The sequence below is a fragment of the Phyllobates terribilis genome, unplaced genomic scaffold (assembly GCF_046119375.1).
Source record: "Phyllobates terribilis strain yellow unplaced genomic scaffold, ASM4611937v1 Scaffold_12__6_contigs__length_324123572, whole genome shotgun sequence".
In the NCBI taxonomy this organism is placed as follows: Eukaryota; Metazoa; Chordata; class Amphibia; order Anura; family Dendrobatidae; genus Phyllobates; species Phyllobates terribilis.
The window spans coordinates 131,503,597-131,520,432 of NW_027362772.1; the positions used below are offsets into that span (position 1 = coordinate 131,503,597).

The 16,836-nt window shown below is 39.8% G+C and overlaps 1 protein-coding gene across 1 annotated transcript; it reads left to right on the top strand.

Moving 5' to 3' along the window:
* The first annotated feature begins 641 nt into the window (after positions 1–641).
* On the top strand, positions 642–13,018 carry LOC141172271 (axin-related protein-like). Its single transcript, XM_073656287.1, has 12 exons — positions 642–1,264; positions 2,850–2,979; positions 3,420–4,060; positions 4,847–4,969; positions 5,503–5,590; positions 6,402–6,542; positions 7,337–7,626; positions 8,065–8,259; positions 8,666–8,845; positions 9,512–9,598; positions 11,078–11,239; positions 11,333–13,018. Exons 2-12 carry the CDS (start codon positions 2,875–2,877, stop codon positions 11,457–11,459), a joined length of 2,139 nt encoding a protein of 712 aa, XP_073512388.1. The 5' UTR covers positions 642–1,264; positions 2,850–2,874; the 3' UTR covers positions 11,460–13,018.
* Positions 13,019–16,836: the final 3,818 nt, after the last annotated feature.

Here is a 16,836-nt window from a genome sequence, read left to right on the forward strand (position 1 = left end):
AAAAGATGAAAAAATAAATAAACAAAAATAAATAAAAATGTGACAGCACTTACTGTAAGGGTCCAGACAAAAAATACTAAATGTGTAAGATAAGACAAAGTAGTGTTAACTCATAAGTGTGTGCTGAGCGAGGATGGGGGGGCGAGATAGTGTATTGGGGGGCTACAGTTTAGATTTAACACTTTATTGGCTCAGAACAAAAGTGTTGCCATGTTGCAGCATAAAATAAATACTTTAGGGTCACTCGGTCTAAAACAAACAAAACAAAAAAGAAATAGGAATTAAAACAGATGCTACCACTTAACATAAAAAAATAACTTCCTTAATCATTCACAAATGTGAAGTGCATGTGATTTTTCCAGCACATCATTTTCTGCTCAGAATGTGTTATTTATTTTTTTGTTTCCTTTTATTTTTTTTTTCTTCTTCTTCTTCTTTGCCTTTCTCATCTACTTCTGGAACAGTTTGATTTTGCAAGTTAAAAAAAAAAAAAAAATGTTCCCTCCCTCCCCCCCTCTTTTGCAAGCTGCTTGCCTTTGCAGCACTTCAGGGGTTAAATGTGATTGAAGGCTCTTTGAAGATGGGATGAAAGGAATAGCTGCTGGAGACTCTCTGCTCTCATTGGTCCGGCTGCCTTCAAAGGACTCTTTTTCTTAACCAGAGGGGGGAGTCTGGCTTTAAGAAAGGAATTCAGAAATCCCAGGTCCTTGCAGATACACTCTCACAGACAAGGACTAAAGATCGCCTGCAAAAATCCCCTGTGTTGTATTTCAGCCCAGAAAGCAAGAAGATTGCATTATTTCTCCCCAGAAGAGCTCAGGACGAGCAGTTGGATTTTTTCTCTGCTGCTTTGCTGCTTTTTGCAGAGCTGCACTTTTACTGCTCTTCCAGGATGCTGCCTTCAGTGATCTCCACTGATGTTTCATTAAAGCCATAACACCCCTTTGTTCTTTGGCTTTGTCCCCAGGGGGAGTGAAAAAGGGCTTTTTGGTTTTGATTAAAAAAAAAAAAAAAGTTCAGAGAGAGAGAGGAGGGAGAGGGAAAGAAATCCTTCCAGTCCTAACTCACTCAAGGAAGGTGTGAGCTTCTTTTCCTCCTTCCTCCCTTCCCCTTTTCCAGGCTGGATCATGTTTTTTTTTCTCTTTTTTTGCAACTTGGATTCTCTTATGGATTATTTCAACGTTTGCAACCATGACTGAGCTTCAGTGGGCAAGTGGATTACTGGATTTCTGATCCGGAGTGAGGAGAGATCTGAAGGCTGAAGGTAAAGTTCTCAAGGGGAGCTGTGTGGGCAGTGGCCCTGCAGAAATCGCCCTTCTGTGCCCCCCACAAGTGTGCAGGATTGTTCCTAGACCCTGGGTGCTGGCTGTGCTGCAGGGAACATATGTTTATATTTAGACCTGCAGTGTTGTGTGTTAGGATGGGATGTTTAGCACTTTTCTGTTACTTCTTCTCCTACTTCCTAGGGTTCGCACTCCTTTCCTATCAGTGTGCAGTATTTATTTTTCTCCCTTTTTTACATAATGATTATTTTTTGTTCTTTATGCTATTACCTAAAAGTTTGCACTTTTTTATTAATTTACTATTTTCTCCATGTTGTTTGTAATGGATACTGTAGAACCCCTTCCTCCCCATTTGTAGTCCTATCGCTTTAATGATCTGTTGTGTAGAACTGCATGATATTTGCTTTTATACCATACATACATACATACATACATACATACATACATACATACATACATACATACATACATAGTGTTTGTAGGTAGTCGGTATATGCAGTAATTGTTTCCCTCCCGCCCCCAAGTGTCACACTTTGTAACGAAACTCCTTCATCAATAGACTTTCAGATCTACGCAATTTAACTCTTTTGTCCCAGAGTTACTTAAAGTTGTTTTTTTTTTTCCCTGTGATCTGCATCCCAGCAGAGAAGGGGCAGCGAGGGCCTCATCTGTATAGTATTTCATGAGAATTGGTGAAATACTTCTTAGCTTCCCCCTTATCCACAAATGTCTGTGAACTTGTACCTATAAAACGCTTTCAAACATCTGGATATATTGGACGCATTTTCTGGTATGCCGGGGAAGAGAGAGAGGGAGTCTTTGGCCCACCTGTTGTGAATAATTTCTCTTGAAAAAAAAACTCTACAGGGCGATAGTGTATGGCGTAAGTCATGTTGAAAAGGAAGAAAATGGTTCCCAGATGGCCATTTACTTGTAATAGAGCCTTGCAGTTCCGGAGGAGTTATGGGCTGTAGTCATAAGTGGATTCTTCTCTTGATGCAGGCCTAATGATCCCTGATAATCTTCAGAAGGCCAAACCAAAGATTTTTTATTGGAAATGTTTACAAGTTTTATCAATCTTTAGACAAAAGATGGCCATAAATGTGAGATACTTATCTGTAAACTATTGGCAAATCCAGCAAAAATTTGGTGAACTCTGTTAAACTGATGTCTATGATGGACCTACACGTCTGATCTTGCTATAAAGAGCAGGATCTGCAGATAAAGATCTCGTGTATGGTCAGCTCATGGACACTCATAATAAACCTTGTTTTTATTCACACCTGTTTCCAAAGTTGTTGACCACAGTGGAACATACCCATCTAGTTAAAAGGTGTCCATAATCCATAAGGCCACCTAAAAAAAAAAAAAAAAAAAAAAAAAATATTAAAGGCAACTTTTAATCATGGTTTCTTTGGCTCAAAACGTTTATGGAATCCTTCTGAGAGTTAATTTTATAATTATCATTTCTAACATTGTATGTATGAAATATAAAGATGGCAAAAAAAATATTTCTAATGATAAATTTTAATTTGGTAAATTCTTCTTCCTTTTTTTTCCCCCTAGATAGACCCATCAATTTCAGGCAGCCATGAGTTCTGCTGGGGTGCTGACCTGTATGCCAGACTCTGGACGGATATTCAGGGAGACCTCATTGCGCCCACCAGTGCCAGGCCAAGAGACTAAAACTTACAAGGTATGGGAACAGATATTGATGCTCATTTTGCTTGCACAGGATATCTATTTAGACTCGTATATTAACTTTTAAGACTTGTGTTTTTGTTTTCTTAGTAGGTTTTGAATGTCTTCATTATCCTTCACAACTGAGCCTTTGGTCAGTGTTTTGAGTTTTTTCCATCAGTATTTGTAAGTCAAAATCAGGAGTGGAACAATCAGAGGAAAAGTATGATAGAAACCCGTCACCACTTCTGTATTTATCACCCACTCCTGGTTTTGGCTTACAAATACTGATGTAAAATAATGAACGTGTGAACGAGGCCTTATACATAGTTTAGGTGTAGCTAACTTTAAAGGTATCCCAAGTCTTATCAGATGGGGACGGATTAAAGTTACTGTACAGCTTGACAGTAGATGATGGCCACATGGCTGACCCACTTCTTTTTTTCTTTCCCAAAGACTGAGAAGTTTGCAATGGATCCCCCTCACTATGAACAACAAATGAAATACAAAGACGATTCACTTCGAGAAGCGGAAGGTTGTGTCGCGCAAGATACTCGTTTTTCACGATGGGGTCGGTCCTTGAATTTGCTTCTGGATGACCAGGATGGGGCAACACTTTTTCGAATGTACCTGGATGGTCAGGGGCTAGTGGATCTTCTAAGTTTCTGGTTTGCTTGTAATGGCTTTAGAGCTATGGACCTAGCAGAACCCAAAACCTCAAAGACCGCTAAAGCCATTTATCGTTGGTATGTACAAAATAGCCAAGCTGTTTCGGGACGTTTAAAGCCGTCCACACGGGCCAACGTTAAGGACTGCGTCAAGAACCAGCAACTCAATAAAACGGTGTTTGACCAGGCACAACAGGAGATCCAAAAGGCCATGGAGCAGGAGGCCTTTCCTTCTTTTTTGCAGTCTGATATATGCAGGGAATATGCTCACACTTTTGAAGACAGTCCCACCCCTGATAGCCCAGGACCTGGACTTCCAACTCTGGCTGAAGAAGAGGAATACAATGGATTACCGCACACTTCTGTTGGTTTGGGCACCATGGGTAAACTAAACCGTGCCTTCACACGTGTACCACCAAGAAGCCAAAGGTGAGATGTGTGCTCTTGCCATCAGTGTACTTTTCTGCTGCTCATTAAATGTCCCTGTATTGCAGTTGATACAGTAATTTTATCCATTGATGCTTTTATTCTTTCTTTTTTTCCCCTCATTTAAGCTTATTTTGATGTTTGTTCTCTGGAACTTTTTCAGCTTATTTCTTTGTTTCTGTTCCTCCCCTCCTTGTGTTAAAGGTTAACTTAGCTGTTATTCCTTTCCCTGAGCTCACATATCTTTGATGTGAACAAAATCTTTCCCTGCTCCAGAGATCAAAGAACCACATCTATAAAGCGGTCCGGGATTTTTTTTTTTTTTAACTCTGCTCTACACTTCCCCCTCCCTCCCAAGATGCCTTGCTGTTTCAAAGCCTTCTTATCTTATAATGACTGTTTTTTATAACAGTTATTCCTTTTTATGGCTTAGGCTGGATTAGATAGTAAATCTGTTAGCCACATCAGTTTGGAAGATATTTATTTGAATTGCAGCCTTTTTCTTTTTACTTCAGTTGTCCAAACGCCCAAAGCAAAAGTGCATGCCAACTTTACTGTCATTAAGTAAAATAAAAACTGTCAGGCATCCATTTCCTACCATGGTCATCTATGGCTTAGTAAGGTGGCTCAGCACACTTAGTTTCTACCAACGCATTTCGAAAGTTTTGTTTTGTCAACAAGTGTTCTTTCTTTGTGAAGAATTTGGTGACTGTCAACATTGTCATTCATACCATCCATAACTTCTTAGAATCCCATCTGATCTGTTTTTTCACTTTTTCCTTTTCTTAGGCCGCACCTTCATAAAACTGAGCCAGCATGTCAGTACTTTGCTCCTGCAGCTAGCATAAATGACAGTGAGATATCAAGCGATGCATTAACCGAAGACAGTATGTCCGTCACCGATAGTAGCGTGTAAGTATCTTCACCGGTTTGTGTTCATCAACCTCTCTTGGCGTCATTGACCATCTAAATCAATATGATGTATATATGAAAAAAAAATTATAGTAATATAGCTAATTATCCAAAAGGAAAAGAAAAATGATACAAAAAATAATTTTGCATGCATGGACATGTGTAGGCATCTTTGGCAGGTGGTCCTGCCGGCCTTGGTTCTTTCAACAAGTAGACTGCCAGAGGGTACAGGTCAAGAAACACGTGGCCTTTTGCTTTTTATCTTCCTATTGTTGGAGACCATGAATGGAATTTGCTGCTCACTTTGATGAAGTTGCCAAGTGCATGGCTCCAAATAGAAGAGATGCACTTGGATCTTTGGTGTCTCAATTGTAGAAAGAACCCCTGAGATTTGTTTTGACACTTCTTGTTCCCCGACGTATTTAGGAAAAAAGATTATATCAGAAATTGGGTTGTCATAGTCCAGATGATTGTGATATTGACATGTATCATATTTTATTGTGTCTTATACGTTCGCTTATATTATTCATCAGAGATGGAGTCCCACCATATCGCTTCAAGCAGAGAGAAATCCATCGAAGTGTTAGTGCCAATGGTCAAGTGCCTCTGCCGTTTGTTCCTGTAAGTTTTATGAATAAAACTTTGTTTTTAACTTAAGAGTGACTTAATGGAAAGTTTAAAGTGCAACTAGATTTTCAAGATTAGGGTCACACAACTGTTTTGGGTTTGAGGGTCACATTATCAGATTAAACCAACCCCCATAGACCATAATAAAAGTTCATGAATGTCACAAGATAAATATCTAATAGGGACAGATTCCAGCTTTGGGTAGACTACCTATTGGTTCCGTTCACAATCCAGAAAGGAAGAGACAATGGATTCAGCTTTCTTCATTTGTAGTCGATGCGAGACCCTGACAGTCAAGTGTTCTGCTCTATTCCCATAAATTACGATGATTGCAGCGCTCATGCATGGCCAATTCTTTATCTACTCCTTATCTAGATGGTGACATGGCCATACAATGCACCATTACTAGTTGCCCATGCCTGTGGTGCTATCTGACACTCCGCTACTCCTTACCATGGAAAATGTATATCAGCAGCCATTAGACACTATCAGGCGCGTCTGTGGTCAGATAGTTGTGGGCCATACAGAAAGGTATTGCAGGTCATGCACCCCTACTCTAGACCATGTCCACATGGCAGAGCCATATAGCTCGGTGATCAGTTACTGGCACCTAATGATGCCCCATCATAATGGGGACACAATGCTGAAACCGCTTGTATGGGTGCCATACTACTGTGCTGTCCTCAAGCCCTTATTTTGACCATTAATTATGTGTAATGTGTATTAGTTGAATTGCTTTATTCATATTTTCATTAAAAAAAAGTTGTACCTGTTCCTAATCTATGTTCTTATCCCACCCCTTCAGAGAACAATGCGCCCACCAGCTGAAATGATGCCAAGTAACCCTGCAGAGTTTGCAGCAAAACTGACTTTAGCATTGGAAAAAGTTAAAAGACAAAGAGATGCAGAAGAAAAGTTGGAGGAAAAGTTACAAAGGTTAAAAGAGGTACAAAAAAGACTCCTGTCTTATTGAAGTCGCTGGTCCACTTTCCACATACAAATAGGGACTTTTCTGTAATTGCATTTGTTAGTTTTATAGCTAAAACCCTGGCGGCTGTTTGTGATCAGTTTTAGGTTGTTCAGATGCATCATAAAACTTATCCCTGTGCCCTCCCTAGGCATAAACCTTTCAGCTGCCCAAAAATGTGACTGTCATGAAGATCCTTGATCCCTGAGACAACTGTTGTTTCCTGTCTACATAGACTGGCTGTAGGTCAAATGCAGCACTATTTTGATCTCCAGCCAAACAGGAAAGAGCCCTTTATAATGTCAGGTGTCTGGAGAGCACTTTACCTTGCTCTGTTTGCAAACTTGCTAAAATGTGTCCCTGTTTTTATAAAAAAAAAACTTTCAGTGAGAAAAATGGTCACGTGTCCTTTTAGAACTTATCAAAGTATTTAAGCTATTTCTCTATCTAGTGTGTGACACTCCATGATGTATTAGTAGGTTTTATTGTTCTGCATGTACAATATGATGTTAATGAGTTCTAAGTCTGCGATAAGTAGAAAATGCGATACATTTATGTACCTGGCAGTATGACAAGAGGACAAGCTGAGGCACGCAGTGCAGAGAATGCTACTGGAATAGCTTTTGGCAAGGTTCAGCCTAAAGATTTAGGAGGAGCTTCAGTTTCTTTAATAACTTTTATCCTTTTTTTTTTTTTCAAAGGCCAACCTTAAAACAGCCACTTTGTCAACTGAAATGATAAAACTAATGACTGTTACAATTGCCTCTTACTAGGAAGAAGACAAACCTGAATATGACCTACCTGCAACCAGCCACGAGGCTCTGCCAGCTGCTCCTATTGAGGATGACCCTCAGTCCATTCTTGATGACCATGTATCAAGAGTCTTGAAGACACCGGCAAATCTGTCACCTAGATCACAGTCTCCTTTCATTCAAAGAAAAGCCAAAGGTCAAGGGACATTTGGCAAAGGTCAAAGCTTAACTTCCTCCCACTTAAGACCGAAGGCTTCTCCAGGAATGGAAACACCTGTCACACAGAATGGAGAGCAGAGGGGATCTATTAGGTAGGTACCTGTGCTGATGGCATAGATTGTACCTTCATCTTAATAATGTAGAGGGTTTTTTTTCCATCTGTCTTGAGCGCTTGTCTTCCCTGTGTCTCAGCACAAGCTTCCTGCTTGTAGGTGGAGAGCAGTGCGCTCCTAAAAATTGACAGTGTTGCTGGTCCAAACAGTGCACTCTGCCACACTACAAAGCAGGATCGACTGAGTACCAATATAATAAAGTTGTCTAGATTAATCTTCAGAGCAATGCTTGCAATCTGTAAAGTAAGGGCTTGTTAACATGTTCTCTTTGCCTAGGATCTGGGTACCTCCGACAGGCTAAAGAGGTGGCCGGTAACCAAGGCAATGAGCAAGAATTTTGCAACTATACCAGTTTATCGAAATGAGACAACATATTAAGGGTTTTCTATGCAAAAACTTAACTGTCATCTCTCTTAGTTCCCAGGGAACGAAAAATTACAGAAAGGCAGAAGGATGTGCCCCACCTCATAAAATGGATGATGGAAGCTCTTCTCTTGGGCTGACTACGCCGCTTTCCCCTGAGCAAGAAGTAGAACGCAACCAAAGTGTCTTGCAGTGGGTGTTAGACAGCGCAAAGATGATGAAAAAACATAATCGTGATACAAACACAAGGTAAGAGAAGAAACTGCCTTTTAATTTGTTCTTCTTTGTTTTTATTGCTCTTTACTGATGATTTTAAGTCTGTGTGGGTTTGCTTCACATTTTCCACAAAAATTACCAGGTGGAAATCCACAGCAAAAATTGACCGGAGTCCGGATTTTAAATTTCTTAGCGTTTTCAAATTATGCCGCAGATTTTCACTGGTAATCTCAGCCTTTCAGTGACTAGGATGAAATCTGTGGCACATCGGTATTAAATCCTGTAACAAATTCAATTTTGTGAATCGTTGTGACCCAGATTAGCTGAGGATCTGCAGAAAATTTTGTATATGAAGGTACTTGTTGAAAACATAGACTAATAGTAATATGGACAGATTATTTGTTAGTGCCCACTTCTTAATAACTTCTCCTTATCACAGTGTAAGCCACTGCCCAGAAGTGAAGAAAACAAGCCATCGCACCGCATCCCAGCCTGCCCACCTATTCCTGCAGGATACGTCCATGCCTCCGCTTAATGCACCAAACACCTTGGATCAACTGGAAGAAGCTCGTCGGCGACTTGTTGAAGACAAAAGAGTTCCCAAACTTCATAAGAACAGGTACATGTATATTGAATGTGTTCTGTATGCAATTACGTAAAGGGGCTGTCTGGAAATTTGATATCCTTAGGATAGGTCATCAATATCTAATCGATAGGGGTGCGACACTCAGCACCCTTGCCTGTCAACTCGTCTCGATGCCGGCGGCAGCGGATGTGATCAGTAGCGGAGCTGATCGGTGGGGGTGCCTAGTTTCGCACCCCATCAATTCAGATATTGATGACCTATCCTGAGGATGGGCCATCAATATTAGTCAATCTGAGCTACTCATAGGAAACACGTTCAATAGTGTATATTAACCTATTTGCATTTATTTTTTTCCCTTTTGGATGTTTTGTGTTCCCTTATGATAAATTATAAAAAATTATTTTAAAAAGTTGAAAGGCTTTCTAATGAGTGACCCGTGCCCATACCTTGTATTAGGGAATCCAGACATTAGAGGGTGTTACTGTGTATAGTGAGACTGGCCCTTGTCGTTGCTGCTGGTAACTGAGCGTTGTGCATTTTTGCACTTTGTAAAGCCGTAAATAATTGACACTTCCTATTTCATAAAGCTAATCTTAAATACAATTAAGTACTTTGGCAAACATGAAAATCAAATAATGCCTAAAAATCTTGCGCAGCTGTCCGGGTTCACATGCTCAAAAACGTTTGTTTGTGTTTTAGGTGTGTGCAGTCGGCAACTCTTAAAGAAAAAGGCAAAGCCACAGAGAACGTTTCATCTGGCTTCTCCACAATGAAGTCGTCTGATGAGTAAGTATCGTCATGCTGAGTGCTTACCGACTCTTTACATAAGTGCCCCCAACAACGGGCACTGGGGGGAACCAAGTATGGTTCTCTGCAGCTCCTTGGAGGCAGTGACGTGACTTTGCCAGGCTTTTAATAGTATTTAAATCAATGGAGTAAAAACTGTTTTTACTGTGAACTATAATCACTAAGGATTCGGTGTGACACTAATAAAGGATAACGCTCAATCAGCACATCATACCATCCTCGTTCTTTGGGAAACAGCGTAGACTGCAACCAAAGTGTAGAGCTCCCGTAAACTCCCACAGATATTTTGGCCCAACCAGTAGCACAAGAACCACATATAGGTGTCTGTGGCTCATCAGAAATTGTCAGGTTCAGATATTGCTGTGCACTAGTGACTTCAGACATCACAACATTGCTAGAACTTGGTACTACGATCAAGACCATATCGGTGGTAGTTTACAATAAAGGAAGAGGCCTATCTTCAATAGACTTTTTTTTTTTTCCTTTAGGCTAAGTTCCCACGATGATTATTTGTTGCGTTTTCCTGCACAATTTTTAAATTCTATTATTGCATTTTTATTTAATGCGCTTTCATGGTCCTCCTCATTGATTTCAAAATCGCACCTCAGGTCAGCGTTGAGGGGGTGGGGGGAATAGCACTGAGCAGATTTCCATAAATTCCAAGCTGTTTGCTGAAACTTTGTAATACACTGCAGGTGTTTTGTTTTCTTTTTCCCCACAAAAACATTTGTCGCACTCGACTTATCGTGTGTTCACATAATTTTTATCCAGCTTGAGCTGGGGCTGGACAGGGGAGTGGCAACCCTCTCTCTCCTCAAATTCATGAGGAGCGGTGGCATTCCTTATGCCGCAGATCTCACTCCAGTCCCCTACTGGGGTAAGATTTGTGACGAGTGTACGCTACTCGTCAGACACTCATGACTCATTAAGTTTCTGACTCTGACATCCACTCGTCAAGATTGGTGTGAACAAAGCCATTCTTGATGAATTGGGGCTTTCACACTACAAGATATTCGTGGTTAAGAACTCATTTCTCGATTTTGTTGCCACTTAAACAGGCTGCCAATCACCCGATGAACAAGTAAAATGCTCATTCATTGTGAAAAATCATCTTTTCCGCAGCATAAAAAAAAAAAAAATCATTCTTTGCAGTACAGACTCGCTGCCAAGGTCCATGACAGCCTTTGTGCACAGTCGGCCCATGTAAGGCTCAGAATCATGAGGTTTTCAACACACAATAAGCTGGAGACTCCTCGTGGGCTGTGGCCATTATTGAGCATCGGAACTAAATGACTGCCCGAGCTTCGAAAGGCGCCCAACATAAGAATGTGTTTTGAAAATGATACGCTATATTGCCAATATAGCAAAGCCTTCTTAGCTGAAGTCTGGCTTACGGAGTTAGATTAAGAACCTTAATACATCCACTTTAATGTATTATTTTTCTTTAATTTCTTATAGGCTTAAGTCTGCAAAAAAGATGAATAGTGATCAAGGGCAAGGAGGTTTAGCGATTGTCTACTACTTCTGTGGAGAAAGAATTCCTTACATGATTCGAACAAAGGAGCCTAGCTTGACTTTGCAAGAATTTAAAGAGCTTCTCAGTAAGAAAGGAAGTTACAAGTAAGTATCATGTCTGGGGTCTCATCTGATATTGTAAAAGAAATGTCAGGTTCTCCTCGACGGCCACTAAATATCCTTGCATGTCTTTTGCAGATATTACTTCAAAAATGAGAGTCAAGAGTTTGAATGCAATGCTGTGTTTCAAGAGATATCTGAAGAGGATGCTGTCCTGCCGTTGTATGAAGAGAAGATTATCTGCAAGGTGGAAAGGGCATGCTAAGCATACAGTGAACGCAAGAGAAAAGGGCATATTTTACTGTGGCTGTTCAGACGTGAAGGTTTATAGACAATGTGACAAATAGGACCTCTTGACTTAAGAAGTTCTTGAGACTAAGTAAAGAAGATGCACGATGGATCTTGGAATGAGATGATGGAAGCTACATGAAGTTTGGTGATCTTTTCATGACACATGCATGTGAAGAAATGGAAATAAGCCTGGAAATGGTCAAACTGAGAAGGTAGAGCATTGGTACTGCACAGTTCTGTGCATTAGTATCGAAGGTTCCTAGGAGGCAAGTGCAGACCTTGATCCTGTGAAGGAGAAACCTGTCTGCTGCAGAAAGTGGAAACCTATTTCCTGGATGTTTCTGGCCACTAGTCTATTCAGGTACATTGTATCTACATAATAATGTGTATTTATGTAGCAAGTGGCTTGATTTTGATGGACAACAGCCAGCTTGCTACAGAATCTAGAACGTTTACATGTAATACCACTATGTAATCATTGGATACCCCATTCGTGTGGATCAAAGAATTCAAGGACTCAAAATGGAAAATTGGAGCAGATTATGTCGGAGAAGAAAAATGGTGCTTGTTGAGTTGGAGAACAGGGACTTGTCCAAGTCTTTTGAGACCACATTTTCACTTCTGGTTATGAAGCTATGCAAAACAGATGATCAAACTGCTGCTATTCGGACTGCTGGTGCTTTCTTGCCTGGATTGTTCTGCGAGGATTTGCCGCCATACTAATCAGAGGGAAATCGCCATCTGAACGCTTGTTTTTGTTACCTGAATTTTTCACAGAATTTGCAATATTACTTTTATATCTGGTACTAGTTTATATGGGTTATATTGTTCTGAATTAACATACCCTTATCTAAGTTCTGTTTTAAGAACAATTTTATACTGATCTGATGAAATTTCAAAGGAAAAATGATTTGAAGGCACATTAGAACGCAAGCTCACGTGACTATCCAAGTTTTTTTGTTTTTTTTTCATCCATTGATACCGTTGAAATTATCATACTTTTTTGGACATCGATAATCAAAGCCATATCAACCATTTTGAACTCTGTTTTAAGGGTTTACATTATCCCTTGATTATGTTAAAGGGTTTTCTTCTTATGTACAAAAAAAAAGTTGAAAAATCTATAACCACAACAAGACACACACACTTTTTTTTTTTTTTCTTTTAAGCAATAATCAAGGTCTGGGTATTTTCCAAGTGAGGATCTTAATATCTATAAGAAGCTATATACAACCCGCGCTTGGCTAGAACATGTTGACCTGTGCCTTGGTACAGTGGGTACAACTTTTTTTTTTTTTTGTGAGTTTCTTTAGTTTATCTAGAAAAATGGGAAAAGTTGGAAGAGTCTCACCGTAGGCTGCTGTAATGTCAGTATTTTAAGGAGCTAGCTAGTGTCTAGCAGAATGGCTTAGATTGGAAGGCAGGCTGTTTGGGGGAACAGAAAGAACTCAATTATTCACTTAATGGTATTTTTCTCAATAATACACTTATGCGCTACCAAGATTCAGTGGTTTATATTTTATAAAAGGGCGGCTGAAAAGATCGGGCAGAACTTGGGTTTCTTTTTTCTTTACTCGTGTGTCCAGTACTGTAACGTTGGTTTGTCTTAGTATGTGGTACAGGTGAAGATGATAGTGGTGCAAACTAGAAAAAAATTGCTTTTTGTACTGTATGGTGAACCACTTAAAATAAACAGGATAGACTGTAGGAAATGAAATGTTCATTGCAAGTCTTGGAATAAAGTTCTTATGGAAGCCTGTAATGTAATTCTAGGCGTAGGTCTTGATATTTTGCTGCTGTCTTTTGATAGAAATAATAAGTGCTAGGATTCTTCAGTACATCAGAGGGCTATGAACCTGGTTCAGCGTTATAGGGGTTGTCTCCTATTTTTTCTTCAAGAGGGCACCGCTCCCCTGCTTCCTGTTTTGCCAAGGAACGGTGCGCTCCAGATTTTCAGCTTGGAATTGTAACATTGTTGACCCAATAGCACAAACTATGCATTCTGCAAGAGAGGCAATTGCCTCTGGGGTATCGGAGGGGCACAGAAGCTGGCCGTATCAAGTGATCTTACAAGCATTTCTCTCCGTGACTGGGAGACTGGCCACTGGTCATGGGTTGCAGTCAACTACAGAATTATTTTAAATCATCAAGAACAGTTTTTTTTTTTATTTTTTTTTTTAAGGTTATTTTGCAAAGTTGCTTGTTTTTACAAGACCATTTTATGATGAGATCCCATTCTCATGCTCATTAGAAGTATCTTGTGATACTGAAAATATATATATATATCATTTTTTTTTTTTTTTTTTTTTTCTTTTCCACGGGGTTAGCAGGGTGCCTGGGTAGCCTGTATTACATGGGTATACAACATTCTGCACTTTATTTGTTGACAAATTAGAAGTCCTATTCTTTTTGGTTAGCGAGGCCCGTCTGTAGCAAGTTTTCTTTCTTGATTGAAAAACTGATGTGGTGCAGATACTTTCCCAAACTCCTACATTTAATAAGTACCAGCATTACTTGTAGAAATAACTTATTTTCTAGAATACAATTTGTAAATGTTTTATAAATATAAGGATTACTATTTAATAATTCATATTAATAAAGTATTGCTATCGTCTCGATGACGTGGTCAACTGGGACATGCATTCATTTTAACACCTGTTTTAAAGGTGTTTTAATAAAGATGGTGTTAATTGTTACAGGGAAAGAAACTTTTGACTTTCTTTTTTTTTTTTATTCTTGTAGCAGTGAACTACAGTTTGGTAGCCGAAGATTCATCGACAGTTTTATACAGTAATTCATATTTTTATATCGAATTATATTCACATGTATAAATATAAATACATTTTTTTATATATTTCAGAGTTATTAAGGTGTATAAATTTAAAACTTTTGTTATTCTACAAAATGTAAAATAAGCTGGAATAAAAATTTATATTTTTTTTCAAACTTTCTTTTGCTTGACCTTTTTATTTTTTTCCACTTAAAAAAAAAAAGAAAAAAAGAAAAAAAAAAAGTAATAGGGGGGGGCGGGGAAGGTTGACAAAAATGCACAAGACAACGAAAGGCTTGGCTTAATGGCGAGAAATGGAGCCTATAATGCATGCGTTTTACTCGAGCGCACAGGGACACAAAGTCTCATTGTTAAAAAATGATGCCACTCCTTTGCATACTAAAGTTTAGACGTTATTATGCTAAGTTTTAAAATGTAGCTTTCCCTTAGTACTTTATGATCATTGCTCTTATTTCCTGACAGGTAGTGTGTACTAAGCATTTAAACACTTCGCTGAGTGGCAGGATGTACCTCGGAGGAATACAGGTAATTGTGGCTGTCATTGTTCAGATTTGCCATGTAAGCTACTTATGCCTTTTAATGACAAAAACCTCCTTATGGACAGAGTTAAAACTTAATTAAAATTGCCTAAAAATAATCCTTACTATTATACTTGCCGGTATTTGTCTTGCTTTTAGCCATTGGCGTGAATTTTACAAGTTAATCAACATTTGTCTTTTTGCAGCCAACACCTTCTATCACTAGAAAGACCAGAATAAGGACAATACTGTTCAGCACTTATACCTGACAGCTGGTACATGATGCCCAATCCACTGGGAACATGGATCAGGCACTGTCTGCAAGATTCCAGCCATGTATGCTTAAGTCTGAAACACTGCGGCGTTTCAGAAAAACATACTTTAATAGCCGCTGGGTACCGAGCCGCGCTGTAGACTAGTCAAACAGGAAAGTGCCAGGCAGCTTCTGCCCGCTGCCCTAGTTTGATGGGTCTCTGCCTACGTGTGCGTATAGGCAGAGGCCAGAGTGGTCCATGCAAAATTGCAAAGACGTCTAATTTTGGACTTGCGGCCGCCAACAACGATGACAGTTGATCGGAGTGGGTGCCAGGTGTCTGACCCTGCCCCATAGGTCATCAATTCTAAAGTGGTGGACAACCTCTTAAGCCTGTTTTTGCTGAAGTGATTTGTTCTGCCGTGTCTACTGAGAATGTTGACAGACGTGTAACTATTGAAGGAAATGAGTTACAGAATGAACTTGATTCTGAAAGTTTGATCACATTTGGTTAAGACCCATAGCTTACAGTTCCATACCATATGTGTTACTTGTAGAGGTGAGCAGATCGACTCAGTCCACCATCCAGATCAGTAGTACCTGACAGCAAGACGGGAGCCCCACGAATCTCTTGTCTCCCTGTGTCCCCAGAACCAGGGCTGTGGAGTTGGTAAGCCAAAACTCCGACTCCTCAATTTCCATGACGCCGACTCAAACTCCGACTCTCTCATACATGGCTCATGTTTAAGTGATAAATTTACTGTAGCACAGATTCATCTCAGCTAAAAGTGTAGACCCTTAGATCAGGAATAGGACAGACATTTATAGGACATTTCATAACTTTCCCAAATTCTAATGAAAAAATATTCCCCACACACTGCATTGAATTACTGTACCCAATTTATTATATATGTTAGGAGTCTGAGTCTGTCCATTTTATACCGACTCCACCAAAATGGGCTCCGACTCCACAGCCCTGCCCAGAATGGCATTTGATTTGTGCAGTAAGTCTCACAGATAACGCTTTGCCAGCACTGGATAATCAAAAGCCATGCAGGGGATGCCTGAAGGTAAGAGATTCACAAGGACTCCCATCTAATCACGTGGTACCACTGACCTGGACGCTGGACGAGAGTCCTGTGAATTGATTCACACATCTCTAGTTCCTTGTATACATGGTGAATCTCTGGAGTATAAAACATCATCAGTTCCCACAGGACCCTTTTTAATGAGGGAGACAGTCAAGTAACAATTATGACCACCCTCTTTTAAGACAAATTGCTAGGATGGGTTTCTGTGTTTTTTTTTTTTTTTTTTTTTGAAAATTGTTGGTGGTTAAGCTTCAAAAAATAAAGGATGCCTGACCTAGAAACTCTTGCTAATGGCTCCAAATTGCTAGCTATTGCTTGTTTACACTCTGCTGTAATGCAGTGATGTCAAACTCAAGTACAGAGGGCCAAAATTAAATGCTTGTACAAAGTCACGGGCTAACTTTGATATTTAGCAGTAACAAGCACATGGCCTAATTTAAATATGTAACACCAAAGGTTAAAAAAGCTTGAATAATACAGATCACAAAATATGATGCAAACAAAAGTGCCTCGCAAACACAGTATGATACCCCTACAGTGACTACCTCCACATGCACGGTATGATGATCCTCCTGTACCCCCCGATAAAGAATGGTGACCCCCATCACAGTATGATCTTCCAACTGTAATCCCCACACTGCCCTCCATACAGTTTAATCGCCACAAAAAGTGCTCCATATAGTATAATGGGGCCCTAC